At 43.2% G+C, this 18,153-nt stretch overlaps 1 protein-coding gene across 4 annotated transcripts in view; it reads right to left on the bottom strand.

The window, feature by feature from the left end:
- Positions 1-216: 216 nt before the first annotated feature.
- Positions 217-18,153, bottom strand: part of dnmt3ab (DNA (cytosine-5-)-methyltransferase 3 alpha b) — a 48,167-nt gene continuing 30,230 nt past the window's right edge. For all 4 annotated transcript variants that reach the window (XM_061744218.1, XM_061744221.1, XM_061744219.1 and 1 more), the window contains 17 exons: positions 17,073-17,561; positions 15,404-15,562; positions 15,033-15,140; positions 13,935-14,091; positions 13,685-13,831; positions 13,078-13,122; positions 12,708-12,787; positions 12,481-12,593; positions 9,905-10,088; positions 9,725-9,809; positions 8,666-8,811; positions 7,258-7,348; positions 7,028-7,176; positions 6,583-6,668; positions 5,463-5,532; positions 5,084-5,202; positions 217-3,622 (listed from right to left, as the gene is read on the bottom strand). In XM_061744218.1, the coding sequence (XP_061600202.1) occupies positions 3,481-3,622; positions 5,084-5,202; positions 5,463-5,532; positions 6,583-6,668; positions 7,028-7,176; positions 7,258-7,348; positions 8,666-8,811; positions 9,725-9,809; positions 9,905-10,088; positions 12,481-12,593; positions 12,708-12,787; positions 13,078-13,122; positions 13,685-13,831; positions 13,935-14,091; positions 15,033-15,140; positions 15,404-15,562; positions 17,073-17,561 (2,370 nt within the window). In that variant the 3' untranslated portion in view covers positions 217-3,480. The remainder of the gene's footprint in view (positions 3,623-5,083; positions 5,203-5,462; positions 5,533-6,582; positions 6,669-7,027; positions 7,177-7,257; positions 7,349-8,665; positions 8,812-9,724; positions 9,810-9,904; positions 10,089-12,480; positions 12,594-12,707; positions 12,788-13,077; positions 13,123-13,684; positions 13,832-13,934; positions 14,092-15,032; positions 15,141-15,403; positions 15,563-17,072; positions 17,562-18,153) is intronic.

Here is an 18,153-nt window from a genome sequence, read left to right as displayed (position 1 = left end):
ATCCGCCAGTCTTCCATCTCTGATCCTCCCGTCACGCTTGAGCAAGTTAAAATCTGGATTCATCAAACCACACACCCCTTTTCTACTGCTCCAGAGTACAATCTTTCATGTTTTTAAGCAGACTTAAGTCTTTTTATTTAAAATTGAGTATGTGTAAATGGTCTTTAAATGTTGTACTTGTTGGCAAATATGAAGAAAAAAAAAAACAGGCAAAAGTTGGCAGACTTTTTGTTTTGCACAAAAACAAGACATTTATTCAAGTGTTCTCCAGCACAAGTACATATGGAGCCTTTTATCTTCTCTCTGGACACTAAACATAAGTATGGGGAGGGGGGGTCAGGGGTCAAAGTGGAGAATGACTGCTACATTTGCTGTACAAACTGGTCTTGAGGAAAATCATAAAGGCCAAAAAAAAAAAACAGTTATGAAAGAACCAAAAGTCACAGAGAGCGTCAGCAGCATAACCCAGATATCGAATCATTGACCTGCCTCCGACAGTAAAATGAAAAGATGCTGCTGATGAAAACAAACGAAAACAAAATAGGCTTCAATTCCAGGCGACATCCTGGAAACAGATACGGAGAAAAAGTACGGCGTGGAATGTAGGATAAAGAAGCGATGCGTGTAAAAGCATACAGTATGCTACAGTAAAAGTTATTACCATTTCACACGATTTTCCCACAGATAAGCACCAACTACAGCAATCTCTAGTCTAAAACAATATAGGATACCTTTTCATTATTTCTTATCCTTATTTTTTTTTCAAGTACAAAGTTAAAATGCCTTTGTTAATATAATTATATGAGTGAAATAATAGTTCTTCTGCATTACTACAAGGAACTGAAAACAGTCATGGTCAGGACATGTTTTATTTCTCTTCCAATCAAATATATATGCTGTTTTTTTTTGTTTTTAAAAGTTTTCTTGATTAGATAAAATGTTTAGCACCATCGGAAACACCTGCAAACCCTCTTTTTAAAGCCTTACAAAAGGAAACAGAAGCAGAACAACAAAAAAAAAACAGAAATTTAAATGTACACACCGCCGTGTAGGGCTGCGCAGCGAAGCTGAAACCGTTCCTCTTAAAAGTTGTCCATAAGACGCTCACAAGACTCAACATCTGGATTCACTTGACACCGACGGACCGGGATGAAAAAGCTGATCGGAGTACATCTAGTGCTTAAAGCAACTTCAGATTTCTCATCCCATTTTTTTTTACTTTTCCCCCCCTAACATTTTTTTTTGATGATATATATTAGCAAAGAATTATATTTGTACATCACATGTGAAACAAACAAACAAAAAGCAACTTTAAAACCTGAAAACTCTATGTACAAAATGTACAAACATGAAGGGATGCTGGGTGTTGGAGGAGGGAGAATGAGATCGTCGTGGACAGAAAAACGATGGCAATAAGGTCACTTAAGAAACTAAGTACATCAAGAAATTAAATTTCAAATTTTTTAATCTTAAATATGATATATATATAAGAAATAACATCTGCTTCTTTTAGCCTCTTTGTTCTTTGAGTGCTGATGATGCTGTCAGTTTTTTGTTTTGACGAAACTTCAATTCTTCATTTATCTCTGATCTCTTTGTTTTATCTTCTGATCCGACAAAAAGTCATTATTTTCATCTTTAGTGCGAAGAACCGGTCCGGTTCCTCTGGATTGGACTTTTAGACTAGAGGGCCCGCCCAAAGCCCCGCCCACTGAAAGGCGTGCAGTTGAATCGTGTTGCATCATCTTCAGCATATTTTTGCAGCTAAATGTTTGTTTTTGGATGCTACTGTTAAGAGGCCATCGCATAAAGCCCTGCCCCTGCCCCGATTTGATTGGTTGCAGACGGGTCTAAAATGTACCAATGAGACTATTTATCAGGGGGAAAGCAGAGGCCCAAGTGTCCTTCACAGGGGACAAAACATTACACAAAGCAGACGACACAGTCCTCGAACTCTGTCTTACACCTTACAATCGTTGCTGCTTCAAAATAAGGAACAATGTGGATGATGGCGGACAGGAAAGAAGCTTGGTGATTAAAAATGTCAATCCACCTACTGTACACAGTCATATAACAGGTTTCACATATCAAAAGCCATACGTGTACTTCTATTGGCACAGCCCTACTTTGTATACAAAAAGTATTACACGAGGGTAGAACAGTTCACATCATAAACTAAAAAAAAAAAACAAAGATTCACAAGAACCAATATTTAACACAAAAGAAAAAAAGAAAGTATACATATAAAAGTGCTTTATAATGTTGATAAAACAGCACAAAATTGCTATAAAAAGGTAGAAGAACTTTGTGAAGCCGCACCATGTTGTTGAGGATTTGCACCTGACAGTTTTGTTTTTTTTTTCAGTTTAGAGAGGTGGATGTTGAGGAGGACGGAGGCCCGACTCCGCCGGCCTCCCTCCTGCAACCACAGACAGTTGTACAGTAATATCGCTGGTCAGGATGAAATTAGAAAAAAGTAGCTCACCACAGACTTTGATCTTAAAGTTATTTGTTTTTTTTTTGTTTTTTTTTTGTTTTTCGTTTTTGAATGACTGAAAACATCATTTCCCATGCGGCTTAGCTTCACTCAGTTTGTGCAGATCCGGGCCTGAGAGCCCGAGAGGCTGAGAGATCAAACGAGCACCAGTAGAAACGGTATAAAAGCTGTAAAAGAGGACAAGCTCTGAGCTGCAAACAGTGGAAACAAAAACTGGGTTGTTTTTTTTTTTCTCCATTAAATGTAAAAAACGTCAAACATAATTACTTTTTTTTGTTTTTGTTTTTGTCCAGCAACAGATTGAAGAGCTCTGTGTTGTCTAAAGTTGTAGTGCCACATGGGCCATGATGTTTTTCATCATCTTGAAGCACCATGGTATTGTAACCATATTACAGTAGTACCTTTTATTACCTTCAGTTGTGTATAGAAACTGTAAACAAAGAGGTATATGTGATCAGGTGTTTTGGATTCTCAGAGACACGGCTCTCCCGACACTGACGGAAATCCTCTCCTCCTCATCTCTGCGAAGCTCAGCAGCTGGAGGCGTCGCCTCGCAGCTCCGACGTACAGTACGTTCACGAGGCAAAAGTATTTCACATATCTTTAAAAATGAAAAAAGACCCACCCCCCACCCCTCCCCTCTCTCTTTCTCGCCGATGTTTCCCATCAAACTCCCCTCAGCTTTTTACCTGTTTAGCACCTCTGTGTCAGTGTCTTGAAAAGAAAGCATAGTCTCAAGTATAGCCTGCACAAACAAATCAACAATCCTTGATAACACTGCTAAAAGGTAAAAATGACATAAAAATTAAATAGAATTAAAAAAAAAAAAAAAAAATTGCAATTCAAATACAAGAAATAATGTGAAATCTACGTTTCGCTTACAAATTATACCGGAGTATAATTCGAGGATCAAGGCTCTTATTTCTAGTCGCAACGTACAGTTGTCGTTCCTTAGCGGCTCCCGGCGGCTCCTTCCCGGCGGCTCAGAAGCACGCAAAGTAATCTTTAAGTGGTGCAAAAAGGTGGCGGATAACCGGGACGCTCCACGATCTGCCGAGGAGCCGCTGCCTCGCCAGCCGGCTCATGTTGGACACATCCGTGTAGTGGACAGGGAAGCCGAAGATCCTGGAGGAGGCAGGAGGGGGGTGGGGGGTGTAAGGGTAAATAAAACAGAGTGCAGTGGTATAAAAATCTTGTAAATCCACATTTTACTCACAATAAAACAAAGAAAAGCTATTGACAGCTGAAACTAAGATACTTTTAAGCTTTTATTAGCTCGTATTTAGTTTGATGGCATCAACACGTCTCAGAATAAACTGGGAAACGACGGAAAAGTAAGTGGTGCTAAAAGGAAACACCTGGAAGAACATTTTTTCCTCTCATGTGAGTTAACTGTCAACATCAGTGATATTATGGGGTATTAAACAAAGCCCGTTACGTGGGGAACAGGCTCTGCACGGCAAAAACTCCTTGCTCCATTGTTGGTTATTTTTGCTGAATATAAGACAATTTGACTAGATTTAGGAATATCAGCCTTATTTCTAGAGGGGATGTTTTTAAAGACGGAAACCAATCTGCAGTTTAAAGATTGTAAAAGAATTTTACAATAATTAAAAAATTAAAAATCTTGAAGACTTTGTATGTCTCATCATCTACAGCAGTGGGTCCCCATCCTGGGCCTCAGGACCCGCTGTCCTGCATGCTTCACCACAGCCTGGTGTCATTCACGGACTTGCACTGGCCTTGACGACATGCTGACGACGACCGATGAGGTAAACGTCTAAAACGTGCAGGACAAGGGGGTCCCGAGGACCAGGGCTGATCTACAGGACTCAATATTATCAAAGGATCCTGAGAATCTGGAGAAATCTCAGCGCGTGTGGGACAATGTGGAAAATTGTGTTCTGAAAATCGGTTTATGAGCTCAGGGAGTCGTCCAGAAACCACCATCTAAGAACACAGCTCCCTGTGGACTCTGCAAATGCGGGTTTGGACGGGACTGGAAGGAGCCGACGGCCTCTTTGAGCCAAACCTCGGTGAACGTGAACTGAGGTCAGACGAACCAAAACTGGAAGTCATTTAGGGAAACCATGGAGCCCACGTCCTCCAGAGGAAAGAGGACAGGTATTGTGATGCAAGGTTTTTATTTATTTTTCCTTTATTCTTTTGTGTGCATCTTGTTTTTTCTGCTGTTTTTTTAAATGTTTCTCCATTTGCCCAGGTCATTCTTGAACCTGTTTCCTGTTCTGTGACGTCCCTCTGACTTCCCGTTGTGGTCTCTTTTAATCATCTCTCAGGCTTCTACCCAGAGTTTCTCCTCACGTCGCCCGGTGGTTCTATATCCATCTTTTTGCAGTTTTTTTTAAGTATAAAAAATATCATAAAGCACTTTACAATAAATTGCTCCACCCTACGCTTGAAACCTAACAGGACAGATGATCCAGCTTGTTCCTCAGTCAGAGAAAACTGTTTTTTTCTTAAGATGGTTCCTCTCCCCCCTTTAAACATTTGCTATGTTGCTATGTTGTTATGGGTTGCTATGGGGGGGTTAGGGTTGTCTCTGCTCTGTGTGGTCGGTCTGCGTACCTCTCCATCTCAGTGCACCACAGGATGTCCTCCTTCTCGTTCATGTAGACGGGGAAGTGCTGGTCCTTGCCCTGCTTGATGGAGTTGGACCTGGTAGTGATGGTCCTCACTTTTTCGAACTGGAAAAGGAACACAAAATAAATAAACGAATAATCCAAACACTCTTCCTTCCTACTTTGATGACGATGATGAACTCGAGGGTGACTGACGCGGCGTGTTGTGATTTTGCTGAACTAAGTTGCCTGAATCGGATTAATCGTAGCATATTTTCAACACACAGGATCCTCCTTATAATTAATCATCACAACACTTGCTGTCTGTATAGTGTATATATGTATATGTGCACGCATTTCTGTTGATTTGCTCGTTAAAACTGTACCTTGGCTTTCCTGCCGTGTTCCAAGCAGCCCTGGAGGGAGAGCTTTTCATTGCATATGGCACTCAGAGGCCTGGAGAGGTTTCAAACAACCAGGTTAGTCGACCCAAGAGCAACAAACACAAACTCACGAGGCAAAATAAATCAAACAGCTGGAACGGATCTTTAATAGAAAACAGTAGTAATAAAATGAGCTGCTGAAAATACCACACAGTGTTATTTCTATTAATTATTATCTTAGACACGAAGCACTGAGAAAAAAAAAAAAAAAAAAAGATGTTTTCAGGGTTCGGACGATATTTTATCGTTAGCGCTCTGTGACATCACAGAGGGCGGAGTTTCCTTGTACGGTCATGTTCTCTGGTTTCCACAAGAGCGTCATCTTAAAAAGGTTTATGACTGCGCCGCATCAACTGCGTCTGTTTCCCGTCCATATGGACCTGCAAGTGAGCATCAGGCTTTTGTTTCCCAGATGTTTCCAGAGAAGAGTGTTTTTGTTTTTTTTCTGTTTATGAGAGAAAGTTAGTGAATCATGTCTCAGTGGGTGCAGTTTGTTTTTCTAGGACTGCTTTTACGAGAAAGGCTCATTATGATCCTGGACTCGCAGGAGGCTGAAAGCGGAAAGTCAGCGATATTTGGATAATTTTTGTTGATTTTCACACCGAAAACAGGTAACGATGGAGTCAGAGGTTATTTACTGAACATGAAACATGAAGCTGGTTCACGGTTGTGATGCTATCCACCTTTATATTCTGACTCTTGATTCTGGATGAATGAAACAATGAATCGCAATAGGAGTTGCGCAATAATGGCGATCTTACTGACTGACCGCCGGTAGCTTTGAGTAGGGAGTAATGGACAGTTTTATTTGTGTTTTTAAAATGTTTTTATTTTCTTTTTTATCAACTGATGTTATTAAGAGAAACACAAACGCTTTAATTCCTTTGAGAAAGTTCAGATGCACAGCAGGAAACAGACAGTGTTTGGGAGTTATGTGGGGTGCAGGAGATCCGAACTACATTCCTAAAACTGAGCTCAACATGGCCACAAAACTATCAAAACTACCAATACTGAATGTTTTCTATCAGGACTTTCTGCTTCCCTCAACAATCCAGACACTGACCTGTTCATGCCTGGAAGGTTACCCCAGAAGTAACGGGCACGGTGGGCAGCGGAAACCTCCTTGGCATCGATCATCACCGGGTTGCACTGTAAACAAAGCCAAGCAAGTTAAAAAAAGCTATTTGATGGTGAGTATATTAAGAAAAGTTCAGATTAGATTTAAAGTGTTTAACTGCCGCTGAGAGAAATGTCTCTCAGACATCACACAAGTTTATCCCAAAATCAACTATTATTAAGTGAAGAGTAAAATCCTTCTTTTTAGAGGCTCAGATGCCAAATTTTGTAATCGAAAAGGGTTTTCAATGGAGATGAAAAAGGTCAGGGCTCCTCTCTAACGGTCTGTGTGAAGACCACCAGGGGGCGCTGATGGCGCAATGACTCTGTTGGGACCTGAACTGGCACGTGCTCAGCAGGTGGACAGAGCAGGTGTCGGCCAAGAAGCTCACCTCTAAGAAGCGAGATATGTCCCTCTTGTCGCTGACGCCCATGGAGACCACGTTCTCAAAGAGCCAGAAGAAAGGCCTGTTGTCTCCTTCCTTCGGCCGAGCCTCGTGGAGCAGCCGGTAAAACTCAAAGAAAAGGCGCCCGGTGCCTTCTGCGGGACACAGATAATCATGGAGTGAAGGCACAAGTACAGCGAGGTCCACTCTGCTTTACAAAGTAGATACAAACCTACCATAGAGACCCTTCCTCGCGGGATTAACTATCGAGAGGTCGTTGCATGGGCTTCCACCGATAACGAGGTCAAAGGGACCCCACTCCTGAATCTGCGCCGAGATAAGAGACGGAGTCAGATACGAGGAGATTAAGACAGAGGAAGTTTTAGTTAATGAATGTTACACATGGGTAACCAGTTATGAGAACCAGCCCCGGAGTTGGACGACTGATTAAACAGGATTATCTGCTCGTCTGATAGCTCGTTCCCCGTTTTAGGAAACAAAAGCTGCTGTTGATGACAAAGTTGTGAATATTCTGTAATCGGAGCCAGATTCCTGCAAGTTTAGTGTGACCTTTTTAGGAATTTGTTTGCCCCCATATTTAACACTGTATTATAAAAGAGTCTTACTTTTCATGCCTTTTTTGTTTTTGATAAAGTTTATGGTTGCAGTTGGGTCAGATGGAATAAACCGTCCCTTTTAGTTTTGCTTCTTTAGGCCTGGACTGCAAGGAGACCTCCCATAATGCCCTGGGCTCTATTGTTATTGCAGGTGACATTGTTCTCTGTAGTGTCTCATGGACAGATATCTGAACTAGTCTCTATGTCCGGTCATTTCGGACGACCTCTCCGGGTCTTGTTCTGGTTCTGGTTTTCTCGTGTTGGTAATTGTTGTTTTTCTCTCCACTGTCGCCTCATGCTTGAGCAGGACGGAGAATTGTGACGTTACCTGTAGGGTTCCTTAGCTGGACTGATTTTTCATAAATAAGCATTCATGAGAACTTTTTGAAATTGGATTCTATTGGAATTAATTGGATTAACTGAATTACAATGACATTAAATTGGACTTGTTTTCAGATGACTGATTTTAATTTTATGCTATACAAAAAAAGATTGAACTGAAATTAAATTCTTTCATTTTGACAGAAACAAACAGAAAAATCACATTTATGTCATATTTCTAATTTTTTCTAATCCGAACATTCATAATAAATGCATGACATAAAATACAAACGCAGATAGCCTGAAAATAATTCTGGTTAATATTTACATTTTTATTTCCTAAATAGCGCCAGATTGCGACAGAAGTCATTTAAAGTTACAATTTTGTAATAAAAAAAAACAAAACAACAACTTTGTTTATGTATCTTATTTTCATTCATGATCAGGTGAGGAATCGCAGGTTTTCTTGGTTCCTAACTAATGCCTCCTCCCCTTACAAGGACGTCGGTTTAGACATGTGCAGGAATCTCTTCACACAACATAGACGATTAGACGGTTATACAGCTTTGTTTCCCAATATTTGATCTACAAAATGCATTACAGTTTATTTATTAGATCAAATATTCTTTTTGCAGAGTTGTAGAAAAGGCAACATTGAAACCGGGTGTTTGGCGTGAAGAGCCCAAAGCCAGGAGCGTAAACTCACGTGTTTCCGCGTGACGTTCCTCACGTCCCCGACGTACATGATTTTACCCTGATGCCGGACGATGCCCACTGTGATGGAGTCCTCGCACACTTCAGAAGCGACGTAGCGATCCACTTGGATGCCAAGGTCTTTCAACACCAGCAGTCCTGCACGAGGTGGAGTCGAAGCAGAAGACACTTTAGACGAACCTGTCAGGATTTGAATGAAACCACCTGCGTCCGTGTTGATATGAAGCTTTGGAGTTGGTTCATCCATTCATCCCTCCGAGTCCTCACCAATGCTGATTGCAAACAATATATAAAAACCTCTATTTCAACATCTCCTGAGCTCTTAAAGGTGGGGTAAGGCATTTCTGGATGGCGTCACCTCAATCAAAGATGAGGACTTAGCACCTCCCTCTCCACGAGAACAAAAACAATACATCCAATCATGAACCATCAAAACCGAATCAAATATTTATGTCAAGCCTTAGCAAAAATATCACAGATATGGAACAAAAGCTCAGTTTTCACCCACTCTGTTATTGGCGGCCATTTCAGGGGGTGGGGTCAACCAATCAAATTGTTTTCATCTATCTCCTCTGCTCGGTGTGGATCCCTTGAAATTAGTAGTCACCTTAGACATCCAAATATGTGTTATCAGGCAAATAAAAAGTACTTTTTAGTCCCTTTAGGGTGCATATGATACTTTCCCTGATTTAAAAAGATTTCAAATTGCTTTAAACCATAATATGTCCAGTTTTCAGAACATCTAGATGTCCTTTTAGGAGATGCATGATTGATTAAGTCCTTCCTACTTACGCAAACCTTAATTGTACATTTCCCCATATGGGGTTAGCCCTGGTCCACTTAGATGCGTCACCAGTCTAACTGGTTTAGAAAGGAGATCAATATCAGCGGAGTGAGCGGGGAGCAGTGGGAGAGGGAGGGCTAACAGGCTGCTCACCAAATCACACAGGGGAAAATCGGAATTTAAACATCTTCAGTTGCAATCAAAGTAAAACAACTTGGGAGCAAAAACAGCATCGTACAAAAGCAAGAGCAAAAGTTTCGGCTTAACCTGTTGCTATTCCGTCAAACAGCGACAGGACACGAATGGGCTTCCTCTTCTCCGCCATGACCGGGGGGTAAAGCTTTGGTGGATCCTGAAAATTCAACACCGACACAGGGAGAGGAAAATGAGACCCCTTTAGTGAGACGGTCTGTGGGATTTGCTGAGGCACAAAGGAGATTTACTCACAAACTCTTGCTCGTGATTATTAGCAAAGAAGTGCTGCAGACGGGTGGGCCAGTCGGTGCGGCGATCCAACAGGCCCAACGCGCCCTTCGGACCGCACATGTAGCAGTTCCACGGGTCCTCTTTGATGGCGGCGTGGGCAGCGCCTTGGCCGACCAGGAGGTCCACACACTCCACGCAGAAGCACCTGGAGGCGAGAAACCACAGAGCTGGATACGGCTGGTCTGCTTTGTCACAACATTTTAAACCTACGTTAGTTAGTGTGTTTAGGACATGCCTGGTTACGTTGTGTTTTCTTTATTGTTGGATTTAAATACCAAAGCAGGAGATGAAACGCTGGCAGTGTAGTGAGGAAGTGGGGACTTTTTGTGGGGATGAGTCAGGTTACGGCCATTTAAGGGAAAATAAATAATCTAAAAAAAGACTTTAGTGGCTAAAACAAGCTCTGCCATAATTCCCACAATGCATCAAGGGGTAAATCTCTTAATCCTCTAAGGAAATGTTTGGTCTGGCGGTTGAAAGTCTTTATGCTCGAGCCAGACGTGTTTTTATTTAACGGCACCCGGAGTGGCCGTTTGAAATAAAGGAACCCCTGGAGTTGTTTGACCGTTTTTCACATTTTCTTGTGGCAAACTAGCGGTGAACTATTCCTACGAATGCTGAAATCCGAAGCTTATCATATTAAAATTCTTTTGTGCCACAGACTTCGATTGTTGTACAAAAACCAAATTTTTTTTACTTTAGTTCGTTTGCCTGGAAAGTCCGGTCTGGTTGGGGAGGTGTCAATCAAACTCTGGTCCGCCTAGAACTGCACCGCAGGGCACTGTGGGTAAACGCAACCCCCAAAATATTGTAAGACATGCATGTCTGATACTTTTTGAACCTAACTTGAAAAAGTAAGTCTGTAACACTGGGAGAAATGTGTTGGTGTTTGTCTCGATTGCTGCCTGTAACAAAACCGCGGCAAGTTTTCAACATTGTCAGATGACTTCAATCCGGTCTCTTATCCCAGCTGTGGTCAGACACGGGCCCTGCAGTACTGGTTTTACATCTATACGGCAGCAAATTATCCTAAAATGTCAAATGGCATCATGGGAAAACACAGCCAAACAATCGGGTGCTGGTTTGTCCTCCATCCAACAAGGCTCCGTCTGTTCTCAGCAGTGTATTTCTGGAATTCATTTTCATCCTCCTGCTGTGTGAGTCCACTTTCTCAGAGGTCTTTGCAGCTGACATGCATCACAGCCACACATCTGATTAAATATCTTCTGTGCTTGACCTCCGCGACGGTGCCTCACATCGGACAATGACATTTGTGACCCGCTACAAAGCCCCGCATTGTGTATTCAGTATAAGCTGCGATGACGCGATGACATCCACGACTGCATGGGGATGATTTGATTCTCTGCACCAGGGCTCCAATCAAACCTTTGAAAAAAACTTGCTCAGCTCTGATCCCACCTGGCATCGCCACGGCGACAGACTCGCGTTAGCTTTCCCCTTTAACAGATGACGCAGCACCGAATGAACGCAACATTTGTGCTGCCTGGTTTCTCACATGACGATGACAGAAAGCGGGAGTCAGATTCCGCGAGTTTCGCTGCGCTTCGTTGTAAAATTAAGTTAAAGTCCGACTAAGTGGCTGAAGATCTCGTGGGAGAGACTGCAACACGCTAAACGTGCTAAACCTGCTAGACATGCTAAAAGAGATGCTTTTTTATTCTACTCTCATTCTATGCTTTGTTTTAAGTCATCCCTCTTTTATGCCTAATTGATGTTTACAGATTTAGGAGAACAGATGAATCCAAGCTCAATATTCCTTCGGCATGAATATCTACTTTTTCTTTACAGAGAGAATCCAGCCTTTGAGAGGAACAGGTTTATATCAGCATTAGTCTTTAAACTCCACTGTCCTGTCTGTATTATGGTAAACTTTCTCCCAGAAGCCTGGACAATGACACATATTCAGTCCTCCGGTTGCAGGAGGTCTTGGTCGAACCCTTAATATTGAACGGTTTACGTCATCTACTGAGGGGATATCGGGTGTGTCAAGCTACCAAAGCCGGATGTGGCATCGTCAGCTCGCCGTTGCTAAGTTACGGACCGACCAACACCTCAGGGCGCGAGGACGGTCTCTGGAGACTTTATCCACCCGTCTTTTCCTGCTGCGCCTCCAGCTTTCCAACAGGGCACCAAATCATTTCTGTTTATTTTAGTTGAATGTGTTTTTGCTCAGTATTTTTTTCCCCCTCTGCGACGATATAATTTCCACCTTAAGGAACACCAAAAACATGAGTCAATTTTATTAAATTAACCCACACATGAAGCACTTCCATTCTCCCCAAACCGTCAAGAAGCCTACGCATAATCCGCGGTGATCGGCCCAGATGTGGCCCAGATGTGAGCCCCCCCATCTCCACCTTTTCCTCAACCGTCACCCCAGTGACGGTTTGCATCAGCTTCATGCTACTTGATGCAAAATTAGCGAGAGCAACGCAGCTTCAGAAGAGACGGGAAGCTGTGAAGCTCGTTCACATCACGCGTGTGACCTGTAAGCAGAAGCCAGGTGAAAACCTCACCGACAGCAGTTGTTGTTTCCGCACATGAGCACCTCTCGCCCGCCGCAGCAGATAGTGCAGTATGACTGATACCCGTCGTCGTCGTATTGATACGCACACTCGAGGAAGCAGTTCTGCAGAGCACAGCAGATGGACGTCAACACTCAGGAGTTAAAAATAGATCCTGTTTATTGAAGTAGCTCTGAGTTGTTGTTGTTTTATGACACACACGTTAGCCTTTAGCTTACCTTGCAGCTCTGGCACATTCCTCCAGCAAATAAAGGGTGTTTAAGGCTGACACTCAGACTTCCACAAGAGATGCAGATGTCTGCAGGAAGAGGAGCATGTGTAAATACTTAGCAGACCGGGGTCAGAGAGGTGCAGTACTCTGAACTCACACTCTGGTGAAGCTATTTGAACAGCTGTGAGACAAGTCTAGTCAGAGTCATCTAATTAACCTAGCTGGTATGTTTAGAAACAACACACGAGAGAAGCGGAGCGGCTTCATGAATCATGGGAGTGTAATCTCGCCCCTCTTCTTTTTTTCTATGGACACGCTTCAGCTGCTTTTCTGTCAGCAACGCAGGTGTGAGTTGTGAAAGGAAGTCGGCCGCTTACCTTCGATGCTGCGGCACTTTTGTCTCACTTCGTAAACAAGCCGCTCTACAAAGGAGAGATGTGGGTTAATAGAGTCTGACAACCGACCATTACTGCTCACGGTGTTCTTATTTTAGATTCAGGTTCACTTCTTCCAAGCTCAAACCAGTAAATGCTAGAAAAACATTGAGCCTTTAACGCCAAGGTTACTGGTGCCACTGTCAAACGTGGACACTTTATGCACCGTGTGACTTTTATCCAGGTTCAGACTATTTATATTTTAAAGATAATAAAGAAATACTGCTCAAATGAATAATAAAATCTTGTAACATGACAAAAATCATTTTAATTTTGAAACGCTAATGACCCAGCAGTGACCCCTGTGGGGAACCTACGAGAAAATACATCATAAAAATATCTCAGAACACTGAAGCTCCCTGGGAAGTTGTAATATAAACTGTGAAACAACATAACCCTACTTCTTAAATTACGATCCAATCATCTGCTCATCATCTCTAGCTTGTTGGGCCTCAGATGCGACTCGTCAGAGAGCTAACACTGATTCCTTCCCAAGGGACGGAATAACAGCTAATGACTCCTAAATAAGCCAACGAACGAGTCACTTTACCTCTTGTCCTCTCGTCAACGATCTCCTTGACCTTGGGTTTTTCTGCCGTGTTTTTGCGTGGCTTCTTGGCGGGAGGAGGCGTGTAGGCTGCTGCTTCCGGCTCCACCCAAACCTCCGGGTAAACCTCCTTGTATGGGTTACGCTCCTCTGGGGTGCAAGGCATGTCAGATGAGTGACGTTACAGAGATCATTCACAGTTACTCAGTTACACCACCCTGGGATCTTGGTGGTTTCTAGGTCTGTCCCTCACCTTCTGGCGGCTCCAAGCCTTTAGGTCCAGTGGGTTGAAATCCCGACATGGCCCACTCGATCATCTGCTTGTTCAGCATTTCTACTGATTTGGAGGTCTCCGTCTCATCGCTGTCGGGGCATTTCATGAAGACTTTTCCTGCCCGGCTGCTAGCCACCTGCAAACAGAATAAAAACTTTTAGCCAGACTTCCTCTTCATGATGCGGGATATACAGTAGCTATCAACCCTTACATTTCATCTGTCTAGGACGTTTTTATTCAGCGAATCAGATTAGCAGGGCACCGTGACATCACAGACCTTGATCAGGGTGACATTGTTTAGCTTTTCTATCATTATCGATCCATTCGTCCACCATCTAAAGGAGCTGGGGCGACCGCACCCCCTCACGCTCACTCCTACGGAAAATTTGTGAGTCTAACGTCCATGTTTTTGGACTGTGGAAGGAAAACAAAGTCTGCAGAGGAACCCCCTCACCTCACAGCTACTGAAACCATCTAACGGTGAGATGAGACTGCCAGGCCACCACAGATGATGACAGATTAAATCAAATACTTAATATGATTTCATTTTAGGAAAGCACCTCCAAATCTGCATGCAAAAAAGATGACAAACAACGGATGATGCCCCTCCCCCTTTTCCCTGAAACGTATGTACTATTCCCATAGGACTAAAACGACCTCTGGACCTGCAGTGTTTCTAAAACTACACCCGACATCTGTACTTAGTTCAGCACCTTCGCGCTTGATAAGCGAAGCGTGCGTTTAACCCTAAATTAGTCACTGATCACAAATGTGGCGTCGAGGTTTAATTAAACAACCACTTTTTAATTTAACTATGGCTAATCGGCTGGTGTTTCAGTTGCCATGGTAACAGTAAACTCAACAATAAACGTAAGCCGAGCTTTCCCTCGTCTCCTCGCGTCTCTGCGCCTCCGATGTCTGTTGTAAGCATGCACTTCATCACAAAGCAACAGCTGTACAGACGATCTATACAATGTGCTACGACCGCGCGCACGTCCTCATTCTTGCATTAACCGGGCCGCGAAACCAACAGTTCAGCATTAAAACCAGATTCTGGGAGCTGCCGGCTTCACTCACCTGTAGCACCTCGTAGATAGCTTTCTTGTACATGGGCTGCTTGTTGTAAGTCGATTGGTGAAAGGCATTATTAAAGGAGCTTAAAGGCATGAGTTTCTCTATACAGACCTGGAAAAACACACACACACAAAACAAAAAAATCCATATATGGTTCCCTTCACATACGACTGCATGCCAAGCAATATGTCTGGACATTAAAAAGTGTGATGTTGATGCAGTAAAAGAGTGTCAGGTTGAGCAAATAAGCCAAGAAAAGCTCATTATAAAGTGTGTGGTTGTCACAAATGGAAGACTGTTTTCCTTGAAAAAGCAAAAGCAGAAAAAAAAAAAATCACCTGACAGGAACATTAATGTTGGCTCCAGACACTCACCACTGAGAATTTTCCATCCCCAAACCACATGACCCATCTGGTTCCCTCAGCAGCTCTGCTCCGGCCCGTCATCCACCAGGATACGATGCGGCCTGGCCACCACGAGAAACCTCGCAGCTTCCCCCAAACCAGCTCGCCGATGCCAAAACCACGACCGTCCTGCAGCCAAAATAGACGACAAATCATTTGCTCGGCTTCAACGTCTGGACAAAGTGGTGAAATCTCCTCAAACACGGTGTCTAACAAAAAAACAACAACTTTGGGATTGTCGGGTCGGTTTAACCCTGCCTTATTTCACCTCCACTCCAACAACATCCTAATAAATTACTATTATAAGCTCCTGAAAAGACTCGAACATGCAACCCCACTTAATTGATGTGGGGTTGCAGGTCAGGCACCCCTACGGACAAGACTGAGGTAATTTTAACTTTGCATGTGTACACAAAGTGTATAAAAAGGACTGTTTGTACGAGCATCCGTCCGGTTGCTGCCAGCTCGGCATCCATCCTTACAATTAGACCACTGATGTTGCGCCAAACTGCTGTCTGAGGACGTGCATGGTGTCCGCTTCCACATAACGGCATCAGTAAGATATCTGTGACAAAAACAGCAATAATGTATAATGTAAAAGCTCAAGAAGGGAAATCTTGCATGAAGCGTTGTTGCTGGAAGATTTCTCAGTGTTTGTAAGTGAAGAACGGTGCAGGAGCAGTGGGAGTCAAAGTGCAGCATCGTCTGCAGCAGAGGGTATCTTTGAAGTACTCATCCAGTCGTATGGGAGTAGACGCCACGAATTCTCCTCTTCTGGCATCGAATGAAAGCAGTTTACACATCTAAACTCAACTAACCGTCTCATAAGAGGGCGGCAGCAACCAGGAGGAAATGCCTCTGCAGACAGTCCTTTCTATACACTTACTCAGTTAGAATTACCTCAGTTTTTCTGGTGCCATCTTCTTTCAATGTCCTGCAACTGATACTCAGACTTATCGCCCTCATCCTGGCAGCTGCAGTGGAATCTAATGGTCCTTAAGGTTCCTCTATGATGTGGCCTTGAATGAAGGTCTAATGCAGAATGTAAATGCATGAATGTTAATGTATGTGTTTTGTGAACCTTATGTTTTGCAGATTATCGGCTATCTCGTGAAGAGCCACAGTAGTGCAGTTGTAATATGATGTTTTTTTCTATAAATATAAAATAATTTTTTCTGTTCTTTTGAAAAGACACATTTTGCTGCAGCAGAATTTTTTTTCTGCTTCCAAAGATGACATGACGTACCAAAAGGCCTTGAAAAAAACTATTGAATCCACCATTCCTCTGTGAAACTGTGGGCAGTGACCTCACGGGACGTCCTCAAGCATAATATATAACCACAACATATAACGGATTTCCTTACAACATTGCGTTCCACTCATCTGTGTATTTTCTGATTAAAGTTAAAACATTCTTCACATATTTACATTTACTTTTAGCCACAATATAACCTCTTGTAATTTTTGTGTTGGAACTTTGTGTGCATTCGATAACGACGTTGCATGACGTAATTTTCTTATGCGATCAATAACATAACGCCAGTATCTCTGTGAACTTCATGAACTTATCAGAGTTTAAGTAGAAGTTTACAAAACATAACTGGTGACTTTGATCTCCAAGGATTCATCTTGATCTCACCTCGTACTCTGGCTCATTGTCTGCAGACTTGGAGGAATCTTTGTCTTCTCCTCCGATGGCGATGGGCTCCGGTGTGGTGGCGACAGTGGGGGAAGCCGGGTCGGTCGGCTGCTGCTGCTGCGGAGGCTGCAGCTGCGGAGGCTGCAGCTGTGGGGGCTGCAGCTGCGGAGGTTGCAGCTGTGGAGGCTGCAGCTGTGGAGGTTGCAGCTGCGGAGGTTGCAGCTTTGGAGGCTGCAGCTGCGGAGGCGCCTGCTTATGCTGCTGCAACTGCTGCTGCTGCTTAGGCAGCGGCGGTGGCGGCTGCGACTGATGTTGACACGGAGGCAGCGGATGAGACTGAGTCTTGGGCTGAGGCTGAGTTTGTTGCTGTTGCTTTGAAGGCTGCAGGTGTTTGATTATTGAGACGTCTTCTTTCTCCGTCTCCGCTTCATCCTCCTCGTGATTCTTCAAGGCGCTCATCGCTGACATCAGTTTGGCCTTCTTCTCAGCCTAAAACGAAAGCCCGGCGACGGCACAGGTGAGGATTGAAATTTTCACAACCATGCATGCAGACTTTTTAAGTAGCTGAATACATTACTTGTCTAAATATAAATGCATATCGTGACAAATCTAACCAAACAGTTGTGAGAGCATAAAGACCCGATGCAGTCTACGGGGGGTCCTAACCAGGTCCCGTCCTAGGGGGGCTTCAAAGATCGGTCTTAACACAAAACTCTGCAGACAAGCGTATAATCTTCAAAAGAAAATCCATGAAAAAATATACATATCAGTATAAAACAACCCAAACCAGGTACGTAGTGGATGGTTGTCGAACTCAAACATGACTAAATGAAGTTCTGTCAACACTGACTTGGGAGAAACGCATATTTCAGTCAGTCAACTTACGTATTTAAATGATTGATCAGTGACAAAAACACTGTTGTTTTGGCATCTAGGCTTTGATCTAATCAGTCCCTGCTTACTGGGCAGAGGCAGTGATGAACTTCACTTGAGCGTGGCAGTAAGCTCTACTGATGAGACACATCTGAAGACAGCTACTTTTGATCAGATGTCTGAACGAGATGGAGTAACTCGAATGAAA

The sequence above is a fragment of the Cololabis saira genome, chromosome 16, assembly GCF_033807715.1.
Source record: "Cololabis saira isolate AMF1-May2022 chromosome 16, fColSai1.1, whole genome shotgun sequence".
NCBI classification, from domain to species: domain Eukaryota; kingdom Metazoa; phylum Chordata; class Actinopteri; order Beloniformes; family Belonidae; genus Cololabis; species Cololabis saira.
Note: the sequence above shows the minus strand (reverse complement) of the source record. Positions and strands in the feature narration are given on the sequence as shown.